This window comes from Lissotriton vulgaris, chromosome 7 (genome assembly GCF_964263255.1).
Source record: "Lissotriton vulgaris chromosome 7, aLisVul1.2, whole genome shotgun sequence".
Lineage (NCBI taxonomy): Eukaryota > Metazoa > Chordata > Amphibia > Caudata > Salamandridae > Lissotriton > Lissotriton vulgaris.
This window is the reverse complement of record NC_141695.1, coordinates 1,674,985,424-1,675,012,279: the sequence shown is the minus strand read 5'-3', so window position 1 is coordinate 1,675,012,279 and position 26,856 is coordinate 1,674,985,424. Positions and strand designations below refer to the sequence as shown.

The 26,856-nt window shown below is 47.6% G+C and overlaps 1 protein-coding gene across 2 annotated transcripts in view; it reads right to left on the bottom strand.

Annotated features, from left to right (window-relative positions):
- Positions 1 to 24,249, bottom strand: part of SNPH (syntaphilin) — a 135,476-nt gene extending 111,227 nt beyond the window's left edge. For both annotated transcript variants that reach the window (XM_086929056.1, XM_086929057.1), the window contains exon 1: positions 23,813 to 24,249. In XM_086929056.1, coding sequence (XP_086785182.1) covers positions 23,813 to 23,861 — 49 coding nt within the window. In that variant the 5' untranslated portion in view covers positions 23,862 to 24,249. The remainder of the gene's footprint in view (positions 1 to 23,812) is intronic.
- Between the last annotated feature and the right edge of the window lie 2,607 nt (positions 24,250 to 26,856).

Sequence of the window (26,856 nt, the reverse complement as noted above, 5' to 3'; positions counted from 1 at the left end):
TAGAAAGCCAGTTATCATTGACCGCAGTTCTCTAAACACCCCCTGGGGAATCCAGACAGGCAGCGTTCAGAAGTAATAGAGGAAGCGGGGGAGCGCCACCATTTTCAACAGTGCTACCCTGCCCAGGACTGTCAGCGGGAGGGTCGACCAGAAAGACAAGCTGCCCCGCAGCGCCCGGACACAACGGCCAATGTTGCCCTCCAAAAGGTCCGCAGCCGCGTGGTAGAAGCGGACACCCAAGTAGGTGATGCAAGAGAGTTCCCATACCACACCCAAATCGCTACTAGGGGCTGGCGATCCCGCTCTCAGCGGAAACACGCAAGTCTTCGCCCAATTGACCTTAAGGCCCGACAGTCGACCAAACTCAGACAACAGATCCATCGCTCCAACCAATGCCCCCGAGGTGTCAGCCAGGTACAGGAGCAAGTCGTCCGCATATAGTGATATATAATGCCATTGCCCATCACTCACTATCCCCGCGTATCGGTCACCTGACCTCGCATGGATCGCCAAGGGTTCCATCGCCAGGTCAAACAACAGAGGGGAGAGAGAGCATCCCTGTCGTGTTCCCCTGCCCACCGGGTACGCCGCCGACACCAGGCCGCCCAACCGTACTCTCGCCGTCGCCGAGGTATATAAAACCCTCGTCCACCTTCGAAACCCATCGCCCATGCCAAACCTCTCCAGCACACCGTCCAGGAAAGGCCATTCCAAGCTATCAAAGGCCTTCTCGATGTCCACAGACAGAACCGCCGGCGCTCCCTCCCCATCCAAGATGGCGTCCATTATTCCCGCCAGGCGGCGGATATTCATCGCCGTGCTCCTCGTGGGTATAAACCCGGCCTGGTCCCTGTGCACCAGGCCCGTCATATGCGGGGCCAGCCTGGTGGCTAGGATGCGACTCAGGATCTTATAGTCCACCGTCAGCATGGATAGCGGGCGATAAGACCTCACGTCCGCGGCATCCCGGCCAGGCTTGAGGAGCGGCACAATCAAGGCCTCCCGCATGGACCCAGGCAATGCCCCCTTCTCAAAGGCTTCCGTATACACCACCAGCAGCCTGGGCGCCAGGTTGTCCACATAGTGTTGATAGAATTCGATTGGCAGTCCGTCCACCCCGGGCGTCTTGTTACGGGCCATATGTTTGATGGCTACCCGAATTTCCGTAAGCGTGATCGGGCTACCCAGCCCCCTCGCGTCGTCCAAGGCCGGAAGCTGCCTCTCCCCCAGGTACTCCGCGATGTCCTGAACCCCCACTCCCAGCTGACTCCGGTACAGTTCCTCATAATACCCCCTAAAGCGGTCCAATACAGCTGCCTGGGAGTACACCGTCTCCCCCTGCGCATTACTAATGCTGAGAATCGGGCAGCCCCTAAGTTACGGGTTAGCTAGTCTGGCCAAGAGGGTACCCACCTTGTCCCTTTCTGCGTGTGCCCTGATAATGTACTGCCTATAGTCATAACACCTCAAGCGTTCCGTCTCCGCGGCGACCACTTCCTTCGCCTCCATAAACTGGGCCTGTAGACCCGGCCTAGCTGGCCTGCGGTGCTCCAAGTCCCTCAAAGTTTCCTCCGCTTTCGTTAGGTCATTCAGCACAGTCGTACGAGCATTCGAGAACCTGCCCAGACACACCCCTCTCACCACCACTTTCATTGCATCCCATTCAGTAGATCTACTCGCAGCCGTGCCTTCATTCACTCCGAAATAACTATCAATGCCTTGCCGGACCGCATCCGCAAACACAGAATCCTCTAGCGTCTCCGGCCGAAGCCGCCATGTTGGTATCACTGAGCGCTCCCTCTGCCACTGAATATGCACTAATAGGGGGTTATGATCGGATATAGTCCTAGCCAGGTACTCCGCATGGGTAATCAAGGGGGCTAGGGATCCCCCGCAAAGCACCGAATCGATCCTGACATGTAGATCATGGAGAGCGGAATAAAAGGAATAATCCCTGGTTCCCCTGTGCCTCTCCCTCCAGACATCCAGCAACCCCCATCGTTCTTGCCAGTCCTTCCTGTGCGCGGCCAGCCTGCGCACAGGGGAGTCTACTAGGGGGGGATGGGACCTATCCAGAGCAACATCCGTAATCGAGTTGAAGTCCCCCCCTAGCACTATCGGACCCGCCAGGAAAGAGGCCAAGGACCCCGAGAGGCTATCAAAGTATCGGCCCTGGTCAGTGTTCGGTGCATAAACACAACAAAAAACCACATCCCGTCCATATAACCTCCCCTCCACCGCTACAAACCTGCCATCCGGATCTACTACTTGATTCAGCACTTGAAAGGGTATCCCCGCCCTCACCCAGATCAAGACCCCCCTGGCATACGCTGAGTAAGTGGTGCCAAAGACCTGACCCCGCCATCTTTTCTGCAAGGCAGCGCACTCTTTTTTGGTGAGATGAGTCTCCTGGAGCATAGCAATCTGAACCCCCCTGCGTACCAAGTATGCATGTACTTTGTGACGTTTCACCATGGTCCGCAGCCCCCGGACATTCCACGTTAGGCATTTCAAGTTAGGTAATGTCCCCATTCCAACCTCGTACAGTCCGAATCAAATAACAACAGTCCATGGCCCCCCCAATGCAGTTGCCCCCCCCCAAACATTCCCAGAACTGAAACATTCCCCAAACCCCACTCCCCAGGACAGAGCACACGAACCCAAGGGCATCCCCCATCCAAACCTTGAACCAACTTCTCACACACTTACCCTGTGGTCTCCACCACAGTCGGCCTTAAGGGCCCAAGGGGGGTGAGTCGCCGCCGATCCCAGCTAGCGGAGCCCGCATCCCGCACTTCATCCTCTCCAAAACATACAGCTCCCCCTCCCGGCAACCCGCCCTCCATCAACAGGATATCCCCCTACCATGAAGTCCCGATCTAGTCCCAGTTCTATCTCAGCCGCAGAAAATACCATCCGAAGTCTGTGGGGTTACTATCGGCCCCTTCTGGCTTTCCGCCTCCGAAAGTTCCTCTCCCGTTCTGCTTCCTTCCCCTCCCGAGTCCGTTTCAGCCCGTTCACTGTTCTGTTGCGACCCTGTAATGGCCGCCGTCGCTGCGAGTGCATCCCTCTTCTCCGCCGCCATTTGAGCCTCCCGTTTCTCCCGCTGACGCCTGTTGCGGGATCTGATGCGTTGTGACTGCCTCACCCGGGGCTGCTTGGGTAGGTCTCGCCGACTTTGGTGTGATCTGTCCGTCCCCGCTCTATACGACTCAAGCCATTGCCAAACTTCGTCCGGAGTCTGGAAAAAGTGCGTGGTGCCATCCATAATAATCCGCAGCTTGGCCGGGTAGAGCAAGGAGTACTGGATGCCTTCCTCCCTGAGCTCCTTCTTCACAGCAAGGAACGATGCCCTATCCTTCTGGACCGCCTGCGTGTAATCTGGGAAGATCGTTACCTTGCTGTTCTCTACCTCATAAGGGCCCGACATCCTGGCCCGCTGGATGAGGAGATCACGGTCCTTGTAGTGGAGGAGCCGCACCACCATCGGTCGGGGGGGGGCGGCCAAGCCCCGGCGGGCGAGCGGGCACCCGGTGAGCACGCTCCAGAGTGAAAAATGAAGTAAGCCCCTCCGGCGCCACCACAGTGCGGAACCAGTTCTCCATGTAGGCCACCGCATCCTCCCCCTCAATCCGTTCCGGCAGGCCTACGACCCGCACGTTGTTGCGCCGATTGCGGCCTTCGGCATCCTCCGCCCTCCGCTCCAGTGTGTCCAGTCGGGCCAAAATGTCCGTGATCCTGTGCTCCGCGGTCACCACCGATGGCTTCAGGTCCAGCAACAGTTGGTCATGATCTTTGACCCGATCCGCCAGCTTCGCGTGATCCGCGCGTAGCAGCCCCAGGCCCGTGGCCACTTGGGCAATGTCATTGTGCAATGCCTCCTTAGTGGAGGTGATCGCCTCAAGGATGGCATCCAAACGCCGGTTCAGCCGCTGTTCTTGATCAAGCTCCGGGGAGGGACTCTCGCTCGGCCGAGTTGATGTCGCCGAGTCCCCCTCGCGGCTCCCGGGCATCGGCCCTCCGATCGCCGCCATGTCAGGGCGCTGCGTCACAAGTCCGATCTCCCGTTCTGCGAGTACGCCCGTGGGTCCGTGCCGGCCACCGGGCACCGGGCAGTGCTATGTCCCCGCCGACGCTCTCAGGAACAATGGCCAGGCGGACGCGCTCCGTTCCGTCACCCCCTTCTGGCCTGCGGGGGGAAGGATGAGTCTTAGGGCGGTGGCCAACGAGGGCCCCCGATCTCCTGGGTGAATCGGGTCAGCGTCCCCTGGTCTCAGGATATCGCACCGCCAATCCTGGTGTGTCGGGCAGCCGGGTGCAGGGTCCCTTGCAACTTGGCGACAACTGGATTCAGGGCCGAAGTTCGGGACCGTCCGACCTTCCCGCCGCCATTTTCTTCACACCCTGGGCTACACCTCGGCCGCCTCTTCTCTCGATCTCCTCGGGGCCAGCAGTCCCCCAGCGACTCTCCGATTACGCCCAGCTGTCCCCTTACATTTCAGAGGGCAGGAACGTCGTCTCCGGGTCGCCTAGGGTCCCGAAAAACAGGAGAATTAGTGGGATTCCGCGCGGAGCTGCGAGCTCACGCCGCCATCCCGATCGGCGTCCAAGCCACGCCCCTGCTGATTGTCCACATGATGTTCCCTGGTAATATTGATGGTATAACTCAGTGCTCTTTTGGGATCTAAGCAATGGAGTTTCTTCTCCATGGAGCGATTAAGCAGAGAAAATGATTTCTTAAAGGTGACAGCCTGTCTGACATGAAATGAACTGACCACTTTCGACAGAAAAGTAGCCCAGGTCCTCAGTGCCAGCTTTTTTTTTTTTTTTAGAAAGAAGGTGGTATACAGGGGGTTAAACAAAAGCACCTGCGGCTTACTTACACCTTACACACTGGGCCAATGTGAAGAAATGTGAAAGGCTGTCTTCAAAGTCAGTAGCCATAATGGGCAACTGAGCAGTGGCTCGAAGGGAGTGCACATCAAAAAAGTGAGTGAAGGAACCAACGCCAGCACTCACAGGAAGCTCATTACTTCTTACTTTTAGAGCGGAGCCGCATAATGGGTCCCAATGGCATGCAGGAATACTGCTCAAAAGGTTCCGGATCCAGTCTGACACCTGGAGAATATTCTAAAGATGAGAAATCTGAGGTTAGAAGTATCCATCAGAAAAGAAGGACATATTCCTTTCTACTGGTAATCTGAGGACATTGCTTCAATGTCACTGTACGCATGTGTAACAGTGCCGAGAAAGTGACAGAAACAGGTGCAAAGAGTACAGGCATGTCATAGGACAGTCACTAAGATTGCTCAAACCATAGAAAATGGTTCTTCCATTTAAACAGGAGGGAGTAGAGAATTGCCTTACTTCGTTCTGGTGAGGTTCGGTGTGTCCAAGTCTTTGGGGATGTAGATGCAGCACAATGATAAGTAAATATGTGATTTTTACTCATTACAAAATTGACTAATTCTGTGTAAGCGTAACTTTGTTAATCTGATTCCACTCCTTAGAGGCTGTCTTCTTTCTCCTTTCTTTTCTAAGATGCATCATGGGCTCCTTATCAAGTCAGGGGGCTTCCTATAAGGTGATGGAAGACAAACATAACATAAACGGAAAGGGATGACACACTAAGACTCACTCTGTGGGCATACTAGCCCTGGGCCCCCATTCTATGCTCTTGATATATGTGGTAGGCATTAGACATAGCACAGGGATTCACCTTACTTACTTGATCACAGACACCCAACTTCAACACCTTGTCCAACTGACTGCAAGGTAGAGGTAGGTCAGGGATATGGCAGGTGGCCTTTCTCAGAACATCCATAGAGGGCACCTTATCTCGGGTCCTCACATCTTTCTTGAATTTTGTAATCTCTAGTGTAAATGAGGGGACTGAACTATAGTGGAACTGTGGGCTGCTTCCCTACAGAAATGCGCCTCCATAACACTGAGCTTCACTGCAATGAGAGATCAACTTGGGACATTCTAAAACATAGGGTGGAGGTTCCGTATATTTTCATGAAAATGTGGAAATAGAGGCTGTGAGTGCATTATCTCATTAAAAAGTCAACTAAATGCATATCTTCAGGTTAGATCTACAAAATTATCAAGACTGTTTTATTAAAACCTCGCACTTGATATAGCGCTTCTCTTGAATCGAGACTATAAAAATATCTTTACAGAATGATAGAACCTTATCTATGCCATTTCCCAATAAAAAAAAACTTTGTCTGTGGTGTATCTTTGCAATTTAACTTAGGATGCTGCCAAACAGATTCCTAGAGAAAAAAATATCCACGTGGAAAGGTCAGTCAGCAGGATACACAGAGTGCATATGGTCTTTATTCGTCCAACATTAATCCGTGATGAGGGTTGGACGTTTATTTGAATTCCCTATTCAGTGTGCATATTTAAAAACCTCTATAATCTAGAAATTCACACCACTATAATCTTTCTTGAATTTTCCATAAAAATGCAGTGTAGAAAAACTAATTTAATTACAGTGACAAGTAAATATGTGCAGTTTGAGCCCCCCAAAAAGTTGTTGCCCAAACTCAGGGTTCGTGTCAGTTGTCTACTTTGGCACAGTGACCCATCAGTATACTATACTCCACAAGCACGCATGCCCCCAATCCCTAATATAGGGAGAGCCTGCCATGTTTTGCTAAGGCCTTGTCTGCGATGTAGATTGCACCCTTGTGCAGCTGCAACACGGGGCATCTGATAACTGCTTGTACAAATCCAATATATATTGCTGCCTTAACAGGGACATCTGGTACCATCCATTAGGATTGCACCCTTGTGCTACTTACTCAAATGGGACATCTAGTAACAGTCTGCACAACTGATTAGGAGATGAGGGCCTGGGACCTTATTATGGTAAGGGAGCACTGCCCTGGTCTGTGCCACTGTGCACCTTTACCAAGGAGTTCCTGGGGCAGACTGGAGCAGTGTGCCCCATTACCACCAATGCATTCCCTCAAGAGAAGCATCTGCAAACTCAAGCCTACCTTGGAGGCAGCGTATTAGTGAAAGATGAAGCAGCTGCTTGAAGCAGTCGGTTTGCCTTTCATGAGCAGGCAGCATCCATTTGCACTTTAAATGAGGGGACAGAGATCCCCTTGCAGGCAGGTGTCATGACTGACTGCACCACTCAGTAGGGGGGATTTCCTGGATGGGCAATGACACCTCGTTTCCCTCATTTCCATGGAGCCGTACCCCCATGAAACTAAGGGAACGGCATAATAAAATAGCCATTTAACAATGAAACTCAGAACTCATATTTCACACAATCAGTGACATATGAAGAGTACTACATTGGTACATATAGCCAGCAACACTGAAAGACTACAAAAGCACAGACAATCAGAAACAGAAAAGAAGGACCACACTGACACTTACAAAAAATGGAAAAACAAAAAAGCCAAAATTTAACAGAAACCAGCTGATATGACATTGTGAGTTGAAAAAGGGCCCGAGTGAAGTATTTATTGTATGTTATTTTTAAAACCAATCTTCAACTTTTTATGTGGCTTTTTTCCATGCCAAGAAATATTTTGTCAATTCAAACAACACATAATAGAGCATTTATCATGCCTGAGGATCAACTGGGACACCTACACATACTGAGCTGCTCAGGTACATGATACCCTCTTAATAGCCTTTACCATCTCTGTTTTTAGTTCTGTCAGGGGAGCCTTTATATTAAAGAGTGATTTGATATCCGATAGACAGTTTTAATTAATCTTTTTTTCACAATCACTGCCACCCCACTTACTGGACACTCAAGCACTTAAACGTCATTAACAACAAAACGATCTCCACCAAAAGAACCCTTCGGGGGACCTGTGGCATTGCAGTACCGGCCCAACGAAGAGCACCCGCCCGATGATGAAGCATGATATCTCTAGGGGTGTGAGAGGGCAACAAGGGACAATCCAGAGGATTGGTCTTGGCGTCCTGTTCATAACCTAGTCTTCTTTTTCTAAAGGAACAGTACCCCTCTTGTTGAATTGATTACATTTATGGAGCATGGGTATTGGACCTTCACCTGCTCCTAGTCACCCCCGTTTTATTTATTACATAGGTACCTTTTTTGTGCCACGTCCACATCCTCGAATAGTGGAGGAGGGGCTTGTGCTGTATACGTTCCAGTGTGCATAGACCCGGGCACTGCTATGCAACTAAAACGCCATTACCCTTTGCCAAGGACCTTCCTCTTTCAATACTACAACATGTTTCACATGCAGGAGATTGGTCAGGACTGCATAATTGGGAGCAACTGGGGATGGAGAAAGTCGGAGATTGTTTACAACATGATTGACAGCAGCAAGCCATAACGAACTGCACCTCCCAAAGCTATTTCCAAATAACGAATCTTCTTATTGTGCAAATGTTATATTCACCCGCCACTCAAGGGTGCAGCCAAAGGGCCAACTTCAACAAAAAATACAAGTAGTGCACCACATACAATTATAAATGCATAAAAGTCCCAATCAGAGTATAATGTATTCCATATATTCTTTTATTGCTTGTAGAGAAACAGACTCCAAATTATTACAGCAAACAAGACAGCCAACGCGTTTTGTTCACAGCAGTGAACTTTTTCAGGGCATTCATGCCAAGTAACATAAAAACATTAGTAGAATCCCTAGTTCCGTCTTTCACCGCCTAAGAGCAGCATTCATATAATAGGGAAGTCACTAATAGAGTTCAGACCCATAAGTATTTATGGTTCAGGCCAGTCCGTCCTCGGAAGGTACACCTTAATACATGTCTGACAATGCACACCAGCCGCAACTCGCCTCTCTCAAGTCCCAGCAAAGGAAAGACCAAAAAAAAACGAAGCGCGTAGGCTGTCTTCTTTACTGTAATCATTTGGAATCTGTTTCTAAACAAGCAATAAAAAGATATGGAATACATTATACTCTGATATGTCCGTTATGATGTTGGGACTTAATCACGGACGTTATGGACATGACCAGTTTCGAGACATAAGTTAACAGCAACTATAATGATGCAGGATTGTGTTACCTGTGACAGTATTGCAAATATGGAAAATGCCAACAAAGCTTGTTTACAAGATCATTTGCGTACATATTTTGTAATTATGCTTTGAGTAAGAATGTACCTATACTGTTGAATGTGTTATTTTGAGAGGACTTTGCCATAATTTGAAAGTACTCTTTTCATCTACAAATAGTCCTTGTCACATTGTTAAGATAATTTTACTTGTACATGCAATAGATACACTTCTTAAAAAGTGAAATGATACAACGAACAGCCAACAGCACGAGTTGAGAGAAGCATACTCCTCCTGGCTGATCCAAAGAGGGGATTGACAACATGTCAGAGCAATGGCTGACTGGGCTTACTCCATAAAGCCAATGCCTGAAAGGAGGGAGTCAAAGACCACTTTATAGGAACCATAGGTCTTTCAGACAGCTGTACTGTATTTACAGAAACACACAGAGACCAACAATGCCAAAATGTGACAAAATTCATAAAACACCTGCAACCCTTCACATAAGACCAATATTGCTACAGGTACCCCCTCTTGCACCTCTCATGGGAATGCTCTACAGGGGAAACCGTGTTCGTTAAATTTACAAGCACACCTCACCAGAACCAAACCAGCATTCATTGAATTCTTCAAGCATGTCCCGGTTAGAGATTTGCAAGGTACATACATGTGTATCCCCAGGTGCACTGGTGAACTGTGGAAACATTTTACTTGATGCTTATTGCAGAAACAATCCAGATCAAGGTTTTAAGGAACCTTTCTGTGCTAATTCTCCTGTAGGTAAATGCTTCCTAAAATGTCCCCCTTTTGTTGTTGAATGTACTCAAGGGCTGGGAAGGAGAAACAACAATTTGCTTGGCGCTCAAGTTGTCAAAGAGTCTCAATTTTAGAGGGAGATGAAAAAATGGTACAGTCGCTGTATATGTCCACAACGTCTGAATATCTGGATCACCCTTGTGCCCTGGAAGCGCACTGTGCTCAGAATAACCAATGGTACAGAAGAAGCACTTAACTCCTGTCCAGAGGAGCGCAGAGTAAAATCTAAACCGTCATCTTCTTCTTAGATCTGATGGCGAGAGGGGGGTAAGGGTGCTCAACAACTCCCGAGTCCTCGAGTCTGGATCAGAGACCAGATATTGACTCAGGCCAACTATTGTGGGTGACTACAAGTGATTTGGTGGGCAGACTTATGCTAGTGCACTCACTTCCTAGATACTAGTCAATATAACAAAATACAAGAGTCCATTGCGCAGTGCTCAGCAAGGGGGAGGAGGAGGCGCCACACAAATACTCCTCAAGGCAGGAAACAAAGTCCCAGAACTTTAAAGATGATATAGGAGCACTGCCGAAGAAAACACCAAACATCTTTAAAGGTGCAATAGTGTTAAACCTTCTTTATTAACACTGTTTCTTTGATCAGGACCTAGCCAACGGGTGTTTCGTCACATCATGTTAACGAATGACTTAATCAGGGCTACACCTGTTTATGTAGACAATCATTCACAGCAAGAATCAATTGTCTGTGTATACCAGGGCTTAGGTAATACGAGTAACACAATGGAGCAATAAGGCGAATAATGTTTCAGGTCACAACTTCAGGCCGCTGCCGAAAACTAGTATTATGTGTACTTCACTACCCAATAGGTACAGTCGGTATAAGTGGGAGACAAGTATGTGCTTCATGTTCGCACTGTAGGGGATGTGTATGATTATCCGTGTGGCCTCAGAACACCTCCATATGTGTGTGCAGTAATTTTTGGGCGACTCGTTAGAGGAATAAACCAAACAAAAGCTGAAGTCACTTGGTGCCAGCACTTCTTGCTCACTGGTAAAATGTTGTGCATTACTGGGAACTTGGAATACCTTCTGCTGCTTGTTTTTGGAGTTCCCCATGACAAAGTCTAAGGGCAGACTTTGCAGTGGAAGTAGGCACAAAAACACACCTCACCGCTATCCTTATGGGAGCAGAGCGTGCATGTAGGAGAATGGACTTCAAGCATGTCCCGGTTAGAGATTTGCAAGGTACATACATGTGTATCCCCAGGTGCACTGGTGAACTGTGGAAACATTTTACTTGATGCTTATTGCAGAAACAATCCAGATCAAGGTTTTAAGGAACCTTTCTGTGCTAATTCTCTTGTAGGTAAATGCTTCCTAAAATGTCCCCCTTTTGTTGTTGAATGTACTCAAGGGCAGGGAAGGAGAAACAACAATTTGCTTGGCGCTCAAGTTGTCAAAGAGTCTCAATTTTAGAGGGAGATGAAAAAATGGTACAGTCGCTGCATATGTCCACAACGTCTGAATATCTGGATCACCCTTGTGCCCTGGAAGCGCACTGTGCTCAGAATAACCAATGGTACAGAAGAAGCACTTAACTCCTGTCCAGAGGAGCGCAGAGTAAAATCTAAACCGTCATCTTCTTCTTAGATCTGATGGCGAGAGGGGGGTAAGGGTGCTCAACAACTCCCGAGTCCTCGAGTCTGGATCAGAGACCAGATATTGACTCAGGCCAACTATTGTGGGTGACTACAAGTGATTTGGTGGGCAGACTTATGCTAGTGCACTCACTTCCTAGATACTAGTCAATATAACAAAATACAAGAGTCCATTGCGCAGTGCCCAGCAAGGGGGAGGAGGAGGCGCCACACAAATACTCCTCAAGGCAGGAAACAAAGTCCCAGAACTTTAAAGATGATATAGGAGCACTGCCGAAGAAAACACCAAACATCTTTAAAGGTGCAATAGTGTTAAACCTTCTTTATTAACACTGTTTCTTTGATCAGGACCTAGCCAACGGGTGTTTCGTCACATCATGTTAACGAATGACTTAATCAGGGCTACACCTGTTTATGTAGACAATCATTCACAGCAAGAATCAATTGTCTGTGTATACCAGGGCTTAGGTAATACGAGTAACACAATGGAGCAATAAGGCGAATAATGTTTCAGGTCACAACTTCAGGCCGCTGCCGAAAACTAGTATTATGTGTACTTCACTACCCAATAGGTACAGTCGGTATAAGTGGGAGACAAGTATGTGCTTCATGTTCGCACTGTAGGGGATGTGTATGATTATCCGTGTGGCCTCAGAACACCTCCATATGTGTGTGCAGTAATTTTTGGGCGACTCGTTAGAGGAATAAACCAAACAAAAGCTGAAGTCACTTGGTGCCAGCACTTCTTGCTCACTGGTAAAATGTTGTGCATTACTGGGAACTTGGAATACCTTCTGCTTCTTGTTTTTGGAGTTCCCCATGACAAAGTCTAAGGGCAGACTTTGCAGTGGAAGTAGGCACAAAAACACACCTCACCGCTATCCTTATGGGAGCAGAGCGTGCATGTAGGAGAATGGACTGTGTAGCTAGAAAACCACTTACCATCTCTTTCGCCAGGACTTGGGGAGTTAACTGACTTCAGGGAATAACGGTTACAGCAATAAACCTTTCAGGCCCATGAGCAAAACCATTTATTCTAGCTCTCTTGTGCAAATACCAGAAGAGAATTTTTAAAAAACGAAGAATTTTCTAGCAATGTTTTGGAATGTTTCATCATTTTCTATTTTTCAAACTCTCTTCCAGCGTTTGACAGAAATTTAACAAAATGGTTGAACTTTTTTTCAACTCGAATACATTAGATGTACGTTTATTACTGGCTGACGCTACACATGTTCATTAATCCAATGGGTCATTGAGGTTAATTACTGGCTGCACTATTAATATGCATGTCCACACAGGCAGTGTCTGTTGTACATCGTGAAACTCCAGAACAGACACACGATTCATTCAAAGATTTGATTCTAATCTTCAACTCTGTGAATCAGTTTCTCATACACTAATATTCTCATTAGCTCCGGCTCCAACCATTCTTTGTACTTTGAAGCACCTACTGTCTTCTGCCTTCTTAGAATATTCAAATTGGCCCTTGTAAGAGATACAACAATCCATCATTTTGAAATTATGGAGCAGCTTTGTAGTATAATCAGTTGTTCATCCTTCTTGAAATTATAATATTGACGTTCCTAATTCCTGCACACACCTTGTTTCTATATTGGCAGCTTCTTGAGCAAGATCACAAGGTATGGCAAGTGTCCCAGTATGATTGCTGCAATGGGCCACTGATTTTCGTTATTTCTTGTGCAACTGAAGATAATTTATGTCAGGGGCCACTGCTGCCCATTAATGACGGGGACCATTGAGGCTCATGACCGCCTGGGGCCAATGATGCTCATCCATGCTTGTGCCCAACAATACTTGAAGTTTTGAGGTTCCTTACTGCATGAGACTATTGATTTCTGTTAATGCATATATCCAGTAATTGTCAGTCCTTACTGTCTTGCCCAAAATATACCCAATGGTTTACTTATGTTTGACAAGGGACAACAGTGACGACACCACAAACCCTACAGGCCAGGGAAATTGTTACTGCCTGGGTTCTGAGAAGATCTAAATCCCCTTCTTAATTGCCAGAGGAAATGGCACCTCTTCCAAATAGCCAGTGTGAACAGATTAGTAGATGCAACAGGTGACAATTTAGAAAGAAAACCACATTAGGTGGGTAAAAAAAACCCTTCTTGGCCAACTTGTACGTCTTGACTAAATCGGAAGGACTTCCTTCTTTCGATCTTTTTTTTAATTGCCTTTCAGTCAAAGAACCCCTTTACAACTACCTGCATGCGATCTTTTTGGAGGAACAGGACCAATGAAACCTCTGATCAATCAGACAAATAGACTTTAGGATTACGTTGAATAACTTACTTCTTTAATTCCATCTCTCTTGTAATTTATGTTCAGTTAAAAGCAGTAAATGGACACGTTAAAAAAATTAATTAGAATGTTGTGAACAAACCAATTAATCCTTGAACACTTCACTCAAATCGTGTCCACAAAGAGTAATCAGAGCTTTTGAACCCACGTGGTTTCAACTGCCAATCAGGAAACCGAATCACAGAATAGTATATATGAAAGGGGACAAATGACAAAAACAAAGCGTTAAAAAAAACTCCCTTGGCAATGATGTACGTTTTGACTGAAGATGAAAGTTAATACTGAAGGGGTTGGCAAATGCACCAAACTACTCATATCAGAGAGGAGAAACGAGTCAGACAGTGGTATCCAGAAGAAGAACCTGAAAGAAAGGTCCGAATCCAAAGAGCAAAAATCAGGAACAAAATCGTAACAAAGGGGCGATAAACGTGAACATAAATAAGGGAATGAATTCTTTGTTCTACACCCTTCAATTGGAAATGCCTCTAAATATGGTGCCAACAGGGACTGTCATCACTGTAAATATTCTGCCTCATCTTTGACTGTGAACCCAGTTAACATCCAATGATTAAACCACCATCTTGGAGACAGTAGTTTAATGGCTTGCCTCCACCTCTTTTCTGAAACTCGTGAAGTTCACATTCTAAATAGAGAAGAATCACAAATTTGATATCTGTTGACCAGCACTACATTCTGCGAGCACGTTGCCGCATCCTGGCCTCTTACTGGTAGCCCAGCCCTCTAGGTTGAAGCAAATTTGGAGACTCGAAGGTGGATCAAGTGGCAAGGGTGCTCAGGCAGCTCACCCAAATGCTAAACACCGTCTCAGAACCCTCGATCTGACAATAAGACAGCACTTTTTCCTTTTCGGCCCGAGCAGTCTCTCCAGAAAGGTCTTGACTCATGTCTCAACAAAGATATGACACTCACCAATTAAGGTACTACTGTAACCATAGCACCCATCTCCACTAGGAAATTTGTACGGTTTAATCCATATGTGAATGTGAGAATAGCAGTGTTTGAGCAATGGTGTCAAACATGGGCTAAATGTAAAGGCAGCAAAATGCAACTGCTATTTTAAAAAAAATATCACTTGTCTTTTGGAGGATTTAGAGGGTGATGAAACAGCTGGAGGTGATGGTGTTGACCTGTTGTGCCATGGAAAGGGAGGAGTCGAGTACGATGCTTAGGTTATGGGCGTGGTTCGTGGGTGCTGCCAAGGCCGGTAGGCCACCCGGTGTTGTCCCGTGCTGAGGGGGAGGGTCAGAGGATGAAGACTTCTGTCTTCTCAGAGTTGAGCTTCAGGCAGTTTCTGCTCATCCAGGATGCAACATCCTTTATTCTTTCCTGGAAGTCGACTCTAGTGGTAATAGGGTCCTTGGTGAGGGAGAGGATGAGCTGGGTGTAGTTGGCGTGGTAGCCCCTGAATGGATGCCTTTCATGTTCGGGGTGGTGTCTTCGGTTGTGACTGGGGTCCAGGAGGAGATGATTGGCTGGCTGGTGTTGCTGGAGCAGGAAGTAGTTTCGGAGTTGGGTGTCTGGTCATTGAAGTGGTCGTAGAGTGCCTTGATATTTGGATGGAAGTAGGATCCGAGCTTGTTGCAGAGGTCCTGGGAAGGGGTGATGTCTGTGGTTTCGCTGGGGGATTCGGTGAATTCCTGGATGACGCTGAAGAGTTGCTTGGAGTTGCTGGCGTTGGCGAGGTTCTAGTTTTGGATGAAGGTCCTTTTGGTGGATCTGATGAGTTGGTGGTATTCAGTCATGGGGTTTTTGTATGTGGTTCCATCTGCAGAGACTGAAGCTTTGATTGAAGATGTTTATCTATCCCTAAATAGAGAATGTTACAATAGTCTATCTTCGACAGAACCAAGTCAACTATTACCATTTTTTACATATCAAATGGGATGAATGGAAAACCTTTTTAGAATCTTCAAAAGGTAGAAGCACGAGATGTGATATAGTTGATCTGTTCAGAGAAACAGAGTTGGTCATCAAACAGGACTCCAAGATTTTTCTCTTTTCGGACTGGAGATGGACAAGGCCCAGAATCAGCAGGCCACCAGAATCATTCCAGAAAGAGATATTGTTTCCAAAAAGTATCACTATGGTTTTCTCCATGTTTAACTTAAAACAATTCTCCTGCATCAAGCTAGTGATATGCGTCAGATAGTTGTAAATGATGTGGCCAAACAATTTAACATCAGATGTAATTGATATGTCTATCTGCGTATCATCAGCAGAGGATATGGCAGAAAAACCATGAGATCGATTGAGTTTTGTCAAGGGGAGGGGGTCACATAGATGTTGAATAGTGTTGAGAATAATGAAAATCCTTTAGGCACCCGACAAGGAAGAGAAAACGGATAAGAGGTGTACCCTCCAAGGATCACAGTTTCTTCTCTATTTGATAGAAAAGAAGAGAGTAGGGTAGGAGCTGGACTTTTTATTCCCACTTTTTCCAGCCGGTTGATTAGCACCAGAAGGTTAACCATATCAAACGTGGCTGAGAGCGCCAGCAGGAAGAGTGCAGCCCTCCCTCCCTTGTCCATCTGCATATGAATCTCCTCAGCAGCAATGACTAAAGCTGATTCTGTGAGGCCTGAATCCATGCTGCGATGGATCTAAAAGGTCATTAGTCTCCCAAAAGGCCATCAGATCTTCATTTATGACCTTTTCAAAGATCTTTTTAAGGAGCGGTAGGCAAGATATAGACTGATAATTCTTGACCTCAGCAGGATCTTGGGAAGGTTTCTTTAAAGTAGGACGCATCAATGCTTTTTTCCATGCTATTGGAAATTGCCCTGAGCTAAGCACATTATTTAAAAGTAAAACAAGCTGAGCAGCAATCGTGTTGGGAGCCATTTGTAATACAAATGGTGGGAATGGATCAGTGGGGGAATGTAATGGTTTCCAAGTCTCTTTACTCTTTCCTCTGTTAGCGGAGAAAAACTGTCCAATCCAATGATGGAGGTTGTCGTCTGGCTTAACCAAAGAAGGGCAGGATAAATCAGATATGTGATTCACCTTCTGATTAGCCGAGAATTTCCCGTATACACTATTTACTTTCAATTAAAGACATTCTGCAATTTTATTGCAAAATATTTGATCCAGAAGAAACTGTTTGCTCTAGTCAAAATTGGAAAGAACCCTGACCGTTTTAAAGAGTTCCCCGGTTGAATTTTTAGCCAACCCAATTTTCTTGGTAAAATGTTTAGTTTTTGCTGAAATAATCGCAGCTTTGTATTCTACAATAACTAGTTTGTACTTATTCTTATCTTCTATACTATAGTGTTTCCTCCACCTCCGTTCTTGCGGTTTGCATTTTATTTTAGGTTTTTAGTTCTGCTGAATGCCATGGGGCTGATGGACTTTTCCTGGAGCATATCCTTGTTTTTGCAGGGGCGAGTTTAGTAACCGGAGAGTCAATCCAGTGTGAGAAATTGGAGTATATCAATTCATATTATTGTAATTACATTTTCACAAGTCCAAAGACACATGGGTTTGCGATCGTTTTCAGAAATAAATGCAAAGTCATCCAAGACTACTGAAAGCACTGCAATTCTCAATCAATCCCACAATACGTGCTATACACATTCCAATAATATAACATAACATAACATTAGCCCTGATAGCGTGTGCTTGGATACTGGAAGGATTATTTTGCGTGTTGTGGCCCCCGATCGAGTGCCCACCTCGATCTATTCTTTATTTCAAAGGAGCCGGTACCCACCCGGCATCTGCCCCGGATTGTGCCACCATCTGCTGTCCTCCACGCCGGGCCGCCGCACTGCCTGCGATGACCCGGAAGTCCCGCCCCCGCAGCACGAGAAGAGGAGCAGGGCGGTGGAGAGCGCAGGCGAGGCTCCGGTGTGGCGAGAGAGCCCCGCGCCGCCCCAAGGAAGCAGCTGGTGTTTTACCCCCATAGGGGCTCCCGTGAAATGAGGGAGAGCCCCGCAGCCCAGGAGCCGAGAGGCGCCGCCGCCGAGGGGAGACGCCGCCTACTACCGGTGAATTTGGGCATCCCCGCGGGTCCCTCCTCAGCCCCGTAGAAGGCTTTTGGGCATTGTTGCATACAGAGCCCTTGTCCGAGCCCCCGCAGTGGGACTCCAACGACGGCGCATTGGTACTAGGAGCCACGAGAGGCTCGCGGCGCCACATTTGTCTGTTGAGCCCCGAGAGGCTCAACGTGCCCTTTGTATTTACGAGCCTGCGAGGCTCGAGGGGGCATTTGTTCTTCAGAGCCTGCGAGGCTCAAACAGGGTACATGGTTTACGAGCCCTGAGAGGCTCTTGGGTGCCATTTGTTGAGGAGCCCAGAGAGGCTCACGGCGCCACCGTTGTTTTAGAGCCCCGAGGCTCTTGCGTGCCATTCTTTTCGTTTAGAGCCCAGAAAGGCCCTGGGGCATTCTTTATTTAGAGCTTGCGAGGCTCCCAGACCACAGTTGTTTTAGAGCCCCGAGGCTCTTGAGTGCCATTATGTTTGTTTAGAGCCACGAGGCTCTTGGGGTACACAAGTGCTTTGGTTAGAGCCCCAAGGCTCCCACGCTGTGTTTGGCCCCATTGTTGTTCTTGAGCCCATGAGGCTCCAACGTTGGCCCCATCAGTGTTTTCAGCTGCCCAGCACTTAATGGGCAGTTGCCACGTTTAGGTTTGTTCTTGGTTGCCTGAGCAGCCTGCCCTGACATTTTGGACTAAGGGCATTTCAGCCCTTGCGAGGCTAGTTGGCCTGAGGGACAGTTCTGGTGTTGTGCCATGTGCACCTTGCGCAATTTGTGATTTACTTGCTAATGTGATTTCTGCGCAATTGTTATTACTTACACCTCTGAATGTTTTAATGCATCATGTGTTTTGCTTCTTTTCCTTTGCTATGTGTTTGAGGCTTAGGTGATTGTTTTTCCTTCCATAGGTCCTCCTAGTAAGGTCCTAGGTCCCTGCGTGATTTTCCTAAGGTGGTTAGGGTGGCGTAGGAGGTACTTACCTTTACCAGTAATTACTGGTTGTGTGCTACATGTACTATTTTGGTGCTACAGTCATATGTTCTATGTGCTAGTGTTATACCTACACGTATAATTATTCCTACAAAGTGCTAATTACAACAAGTGCTAGTTCTAAAAGTGCATACCCCTGACAGTGGTCCATGTGGCCCTGTCCTGTACATAATCCCCTGTAAATTCTGCCCGTGTCTGTCGGCACATTGTAAAGTGTGTGTTTTTATCTAATGTGTTTTACTATAATACAAAGGCTATTTTTTTTATATAACCTTGTGTGGAGTTTCCTTTGTGGTGGGCCTTGGGTGTTGTTGCTGGGTGCGCGCGCAAACGCTTTACACATCGCCTCCGAGATTAGCCTTGCTGCTCGCGTCACGTTACCTAGAGGGTGAGCAGGGGTTATCTTGGTGTGTAACTCCCTTGCCCTGACTTAGGAATGGTGATCTCTGACTGACTTTGGTGCGAGCCCTGGCCAGCCAGGGGTCCCATTTCTAACCGGGGACAAAAGGAAAGCTTGAATAAGGCAGCTTCAACAAGGTGGAAAACTATCCACAGTTTGGGAACAGATGCCACCTTGGCCACTTTGGCTGAAGGTGCATCAAACTTCTAACACAATGATGCCCCATGGAGAATAGTGTTTATAACAGGGGAAACCCAATCAACCCTTGTAGGCTTGGGCAGTAGATCATTCAAGTCAAAAGGTGCTACAAGGGACTTAATTATTGTAAAAAATAACTCACTTTGGAAGTTGTATTAATATTATCACACTCCAGTGTATCAACAGAATATCACATTTGTAGAAGATTTAAAAGAACAGAAATCCTTCCAATGATTGATTTCTGTTCTTTTAAATCTTCTACAAATGTGATATTCTGTTGATACACTGGAGTGTGATAATATTAATACGACTCCCAAAGTGAGTTATTTTTTACAACCATGGAGAATAGGACATACGTCATCCAGCCAAGTAGCTTTATATTGCAAAGCCATGCAAAAACATGGCATTAGCCTGGCCAAGATGAGGTTCAATTGACAGTATGACGTCAGGCAAGGAGAAAAAAAGTGCAGCATCTAAGGCAAATGTTGCTTGACCACCTAGTTAGCCATGAAGAAATATGCTGCTCATCTATTTTTAAAGGCACTAATGGCTGCAAAGTAAATTTTACTAGAGTCCACCCGGTGGTTTGATTTGTGTAGATGCTTGGAGAACAATATTATATTTTCCATCAAAAAGATGAGTGGATTGATGCTCTTGCGCAAGGTTCAATTTCAGAGCTTCACCAATTTGCACTTATGCTGCACTCCAGTCAATGACATCCAGCAGATACCAGAACATACATGCTATTTCAGATGCCTTAATGACAAAAGGCTAGCTGATCAAGAAGCAAGTGCTCAAGTTAAGCAACGGTACTGAAAGATGTTTATTGCTCCATGTCTGCATGGGCAGAAATTCCAGTCTCTGGGAGTTGCAAAATAGTTTCCTCTACCTAAGATTCAAGTATCTTGGAACGAGATTTGGCAGAACCAAGGTGACACCACCAGTGCAGTCCTTGAGAAAAAGCATCATTTAATTTGTCTCCAGTGAACATAAATCCATCCAATGGGGCCTTAGGTGTAACCCTCGTATGCTGAAAGTAAACTGATCCAGTATTTAGGAACTGATAAAGGCATAAGTGACTGGGCTCCAGCAGGCTCTAAAGGTTTGACACTTGCTGGGGTTTGTCATACATATTCTGCTTTATAGGATTTAATCTGCACACCCAAACAATGAGGCTGAACCTGGTCTAACGCTATTTTTGCTCTGGTTCGAGGGTGAGTGGCCTATCAAATTGCACTGGACTTTTTGCATTGGAGCAGGACGTAGGCTGATTTGCATAAGGTTGCAACCTCTCTTCAGTGACATTGAGTAATACAATAATACACCAGAATGCAGCATAAGTAATTAATTACAAGTGGCTCTGATTAATTCAACTGATCACTTTATTGTTTTGTCAGGCATCGCAATGCATTGCCATAGGCGCAGTCGGTCTTAAGTTATTCACAAAAATGCAATATGGGACGACTGGTGTCGTGTTGAGTGATGTCACACAGCGAAAATTCAATTGGTAATATGCATCATGCTGTTCGGGTATGTGTGTGTAGGGGTGCATAGGGATATTGAACAGCAGGTAAGTAAATACTATCCTGTAACATTGGAAGTATTACTTCCTGTTCACAACAAGTAGTGTTCCTCGCCATTTGCATAGCATGGTCCCCTGACCAGTATACTTTCAGTTGACGTCTGTCTACACCCTTGGGAAACGCCAACATTTCCATGACCTCGCATCTCCAGTCTGTGAGTGGGGCAAATATGGAGCTCACACCAAAGAAAAGCGCTGCCTGATAATTACTGAAATGTAACCAAATAAATACATTAATTAAATAGTTAAAGTGTAAGAACTGATTGGCCTAGACATGGGATATCAAAATTGAAAATGAGACCATAAATTCGCTTGGGCTATAAATTCAATATCATGATAATGTGAACATGAAAAAGAAATATTGTGCAAATAGGATATTTCACAAAGAAGTGAATTGATGTGTTTCATAATGAACAATATTTTATGTGCTAGTGCGAAATTTGGCATAATGACAATTATAACCACAATGGAATATCCATTTTAGAATCGACCTTGAATCTTACAATGCATAAAGCATCGGGGCATGCCGCCGATGCTTCTGTGCTGCTCACATCAGAAGAGTAATGAGGATGTAGATGGACTCAAGGGACTCAGCTACCTCTTAGCAAGCCCTTCGAATCCTGCTCGAGGACACAGGCTAACTCGGACACATGTAAAGCTTCTCATGCGGTCAGCACACGCAAAACTTGTGGTTATTATTCCCAGGCACCAGTCCCGGGTACACAAGGGTACACGGCATTCACCCACTATTTTCAGGGGGTGGATACCGTCCACCCTGCCAAGAAGTTGAGCCCCGCAGAAGTATGTTGAACTTGTCCTGGTGTAATTTTCAGACACCGAGACACGTTCAGCAGCGCTTGTATGTTGTCTGCTTTGTATTCCCAGCAGAAAAATTGCAGGCGGTGAGGGGGCTTTTTTTTCACCTCCAGCTGGGCCAAAGATAAAGGCCGAAGTTAAGGGGCTATCAGGCCTCCTTTTTGTTTGAATATGCTGACTGGAGCCAGCCAGGAACCTCACACTTAAAAATAAATATAAGGGAGGGGAAACAAAGACACACAGCTTGTTATCTTTTCACAGGTACTTAGAGAGGTACTTAGAGGAATGTTTTTTGGCTTTGTTCAGTCCTTGTATATAAGAGCATGCACTGTAAGAATGTCAGAAGTGTTGGTCTGTCCCAGTATTAACACAAACAACATTTTCAGTAGCACCAATGCATGGTGTCAGAGCTCTTTACAAAACATACACATTATACATTGACAATAACTCATATGTGTAAATCAATGTACAAGATGAGTGACATGAGATAGGGATACAAGGTGTAGGAGTCACATGTCCATAGCTCACTGTGTTATATTAGAAGGATTACAATTTATGAACTGCAGGTAACAAAAGGATCGGTGTTAAAAGCAGTAACCCACTTACCTATCTACATAAAATAAATATCTGTCACCTGCATGTTACATGATGTGCTTAGCAGGAAACACATTAACGTTCTATGCTACTTAGATTCAAATCTGGGACTTCACAAAACACAGATCTCTCCCACTAATTTGGGAACCTCCAGAGTTATCTCACCATTTCTACTATTCCCTGAGATTTACTGGGCACCTGCCCAGCAGACGCCTTAGCCCAATCAAATATTTTAAAATGCAGAACTTTGCAACCAATTAAGCAGAACACATCTACTGCCATGTTTTTCCTTGTTGCCAATATCTTTATGGCAGGGTTTTAAATGATGCATTAGTTGAGGCCCATATTTTCCGTCAGGTCTGCGCTACTTTTTTGGCACAACCCCAACGCTAAATCTCATTTGTTAAATCTCATAATGCACGTAAATGTACTCATGATATACCTGATGAATATATCTGTGAGGTCTTAATATTTCTTCTTGTTATGTCACTTCGTGTGATGTCACATGCAATGCCATGCGTCGAGACATCATGCACTGTGATGGCACGCGTCATGCTTTCACATGCACACTACCTAACTTGGCTAGTCCCCTCACTTCTTTTTTTTTTTTTTTTTAGGACTGGTGCCCTGATTTTTCCACATCATATAATATACCATGCAGGGTCAGCGTTACCGACTCTTAAGCCCACCATCCAGCCCTCTTTATTTAAGCACCACATCAATGTCATCGACTACCATTTCGGCACAGTCATGCAAATGTCATCTGAATGTTAAACATCACATCTGGTTTGCTTTTGAGAAAGTCACGAACGACAAGTACTGGCTTTTGAGGCTCTGATATTGGCGTCCATTCGTAAGAGATCAGTGTTTATTCAAACAGGACAAGACGTCTAATAACCATGCGCGACGCGAGTATCTGCTATTTGGCACTTTTCACCAAAACGCCCTCTCAGCCCCGCCACCGCAGTACTGACTGCTGATACCCAGCGGTCCCTCGCGCGATGCTGCCTGCCACACCCGTGCTCTGTACTCCACAGCAGCCCGGTCTCAAGTGTGCGTGCACTAAGCCCCTGTCCGCGCATCTCCCATCAGCTCAGGTCCCGGATGAGCCTCCGTGGAGGACAGGCAGCTAGCTCTGACCTTGAGCATCTGGAAGCTGCAGAGAATCCGCCGCCCCCGGTGATGCAGCAATCCAGCCTCGCTCGCATCACAGGCATCCCTGCAGACACGCTCCGCCCCGCAGTTCTGAGGGGCGCAGGGTACCACTAACTCTCACTGCCAGAGGCTGAGACCCCCCCCCCCCCTCCCCATTGCCGAAGGCGTGGAGGTGTCCTGCGCCGGCAGGGGGTGGAGGGAATCAATCTGTCCGCAACTGCGCCCCCTCGCTTCTGGGTCGTGCATGCACTTGGAGGGATGGGCGCAGGTATCACTCCCTCACCCACGCGCTCACCTGCTTCGGATCCACAACAGGTCCTCCCGGTGCCGCCGCACTGCAGCATGAGGCAAGCGGCCGGCGAGCGGCGTCGCTCCCGGCTCAGCGGCCACCTACACCGGAGAGAAGGCCCGACATGACTGACTCATCAGCGAGGGGAGGGAGTGGGGGCGGATGAACGGGATACAGGCTGGGTGAAAAGAGCCGGTACGCAAGAACGGGGGAGCAGGCAGGTAGAGGCAGGGCTAGAAGGATGGGGCTAAAGGGATACAGGCAGAGCAGAAAGTAGCGAGCAAGAATGAGGCGGAGACGGGGCATACAGGTCTAGCCGATGCATTTGCACGTCCCCGCCCCCCTCACCGGGGCCGCTGCACAGAGGGCGCTGCAGAGCATCCCTGCGGGTGTACGTCCTCAGCCCATGGGTCACGATCTGAGCTTCGCTGCCACCCTCATCCAGGGACTGCAGCTCCTGATCCACCCACCATCCATCAGCAGCTGCGCGGCTCAGCAGCACTCCCATTTAAAGGCACAGCGGACAGCAGCCCGGGAGCACGACCCGCCGGGTCCAAACGGGAAACTCCAGCCCGCCGACATCAAACGACCCGGTGCAGGGCCGCCTAATGTCAGGATAGATATGAACACTCAGAACACAGTTGCGAAAAGCCTCTTTAACCTCAACCACCACCCTCAAAAGTGCCTGATCCCTTGACCGACTGCACGCAAAATATGCACGAACCTACATGCCGCCAGATCCAGGAGCACGCCCGCCCCTTACCACCAGAGCCCGGCGGGCATTCCGGCCCAATATCGTCAGATCAAGGAACTTCCCCGAACAGCATCTTCCGAGTAAGAAGTTTGCCCACCACTACCACCAGAGCCACGAGCCTTTCCGGGATCATGCCAGTCAGAGCCAGGAGTCAGTAGGCCCTCCTCCCCAGACCACCCACTGCTACTAGAGGAAGGGGATTCACCAGATCTCATCTGAGCCAAGAGTTTGTCCACCTACTGCCACCAGAACTATACGCCTGTCCGGGATCGTCCAAGTCAGCGGCAGGAGCCTCCCGCATGCCCACTGTCACCAGAGTCAGGAGGCCGTCTGCCCAGCTCCACTTATGTCAGAAATCTACATGGTTGCTCGCCACATCGAAGTCAGGCCCTTGTCCACCCATTGGCAACAGACCTAGACGCCTGCCTACCTATTGCCATGACAACCAGGAGCATCTCCTGCCATAATCATCAGCAGAAAAAACACATCTATTATCATCATCATGAAAGACAGATGTCTGTCTACTTGTCACCGACAGTGGCTGCACACAAGTCCTTTACCATTACGCAGGAAACCACTTCGGTATTTTATCAAAGCCTTGAGCTTCCCCACCCATCGTATGAGTCAGCCTTATGTGTTCTTCATCTTCAGAGTCATGGGCCTACCCAGAAGTTGGTATCAAAGCCAGGAATCAACCTGCCCACGCCCGTACCATTAGAGCCAGAACCACACTCCCACCCTGCCTATCTCTCTGATCATTGTAGCTTCTGCGCAGGTCGCGCTGCTAGCGTTTTGCGCTATTTACATTTTTAAACTCACCTTTTGTGGATTTTGGTTATCCTATGTTTGATTCTCCCCTGTTTTTAAATCGCCATCTGTCTCTGGGCTGCCCCCTTACTCCCACTTAATTTCTGGAAGTCGCACCGCCATTTGGCGGGTCCGGGTCCCTGGGGTTGGATTCGTGGGCGCCATCTTGGCTTGGGGTAAGTCTTTCAAGCTCGGGCGCCATTTTGGAGCGTCCTGACGCTCGAGGTGTCTAGGGAGGCGCCTATTTAAGGCGTTACTCAGGTGCTCTCTGCCCTGATCATTGTAGCTTCTGCGCAGGTCGCGCTGCTAGCGTTTTGCGCTATTTACATTTTTAAACTCACCTTTTGTGGATTTTGGTTATCCTATGTTTGATTCTGCCCTGTTTTTAAATCGCCATCTGTCTCTGGGCTGCCCCCTTACTCCCACTTAATTTCTGGAAGTCGCACCGCCATTTGGCGGGTCCGGGTCCCTGGGGTTGGATTCGTGGGCGCCATCTTGGCTTGGGGTAAGTCTTTCAAGCGCAGGCGCCATTTTGGAGCGTCCTGACGCTCGAGGTGTCTAGGGAGGCGCCTATTTAAGGCGTTACTCAGGTGCTCTCTGCCCTGATCATTGTAGCTTCTGCGCAGGTCGCGCTGCTAGCGTTTTGCGCTATTTACATTTTTAAACTCACCTTTTGTGGATTTTGGTTATCCTATGTTTGATTCTCCCCTGTTTTTAAATCGCCATCTGTCTCTGGGCTGCCCCCTTACTCCCACTTAATTTCTGGAAGTCGCACCGCCATTTGGCGGGTCCGGGTCCCTGGGGTTGGATTCGTGGGCGCCATCTTGGCTTGGGGTAAGTCTTTCAAGCGCGGGCGCCATTTTGGAGCGTCCTGACGCTCGAGGTGTCTAGGGAGGCGCCTATTTAAAGCTGCCCTCTCCCGCGCAGCGGGAACGTGCAGTGGAACGCCGTCGCTTAGCCGGAGTCGTGCCAGAGTCCTGCCCGTCTGCGCTCGTCCGCGTCGAGGTAGCGGGTGCGGGCTATGGACTCTGGATCCCTCCCTTATTAGCTGCTAGTGTATCATGGCGGCGCTCAGGTACGATCGTGCAGCTCTCATCTCTATTAGAGATAATTTTCCGGCCTGTTATCATGACCCTTTACCCCCTCTCTCAGGACCTTATGATTGTACCTGCGGTTATTTTTCTCTGACCTCTCCCATTGGAGTCCGTCCAGTCAGTAGGACTGTTCGTGGCACCCATACGGAATGGTCCGGACAAGCCCTTAACATATGGAGTTTGAATGTTAGATCTCTGGTCAAACACCATCAGTCACTACGCGATATGATCGACGCAGACCTTCCCGATATCATCTTCCTGACCGAAACTTGGTTACAGGACGCGGATACTGCCATCATTAATTTGGCTTTCCCCTCTACCTATACAGTATCTATCTTAAACCGCCCGACGAGGGGAGGTGGTATAGCCATGGCGACGAAATCGTGTTTCCCGGT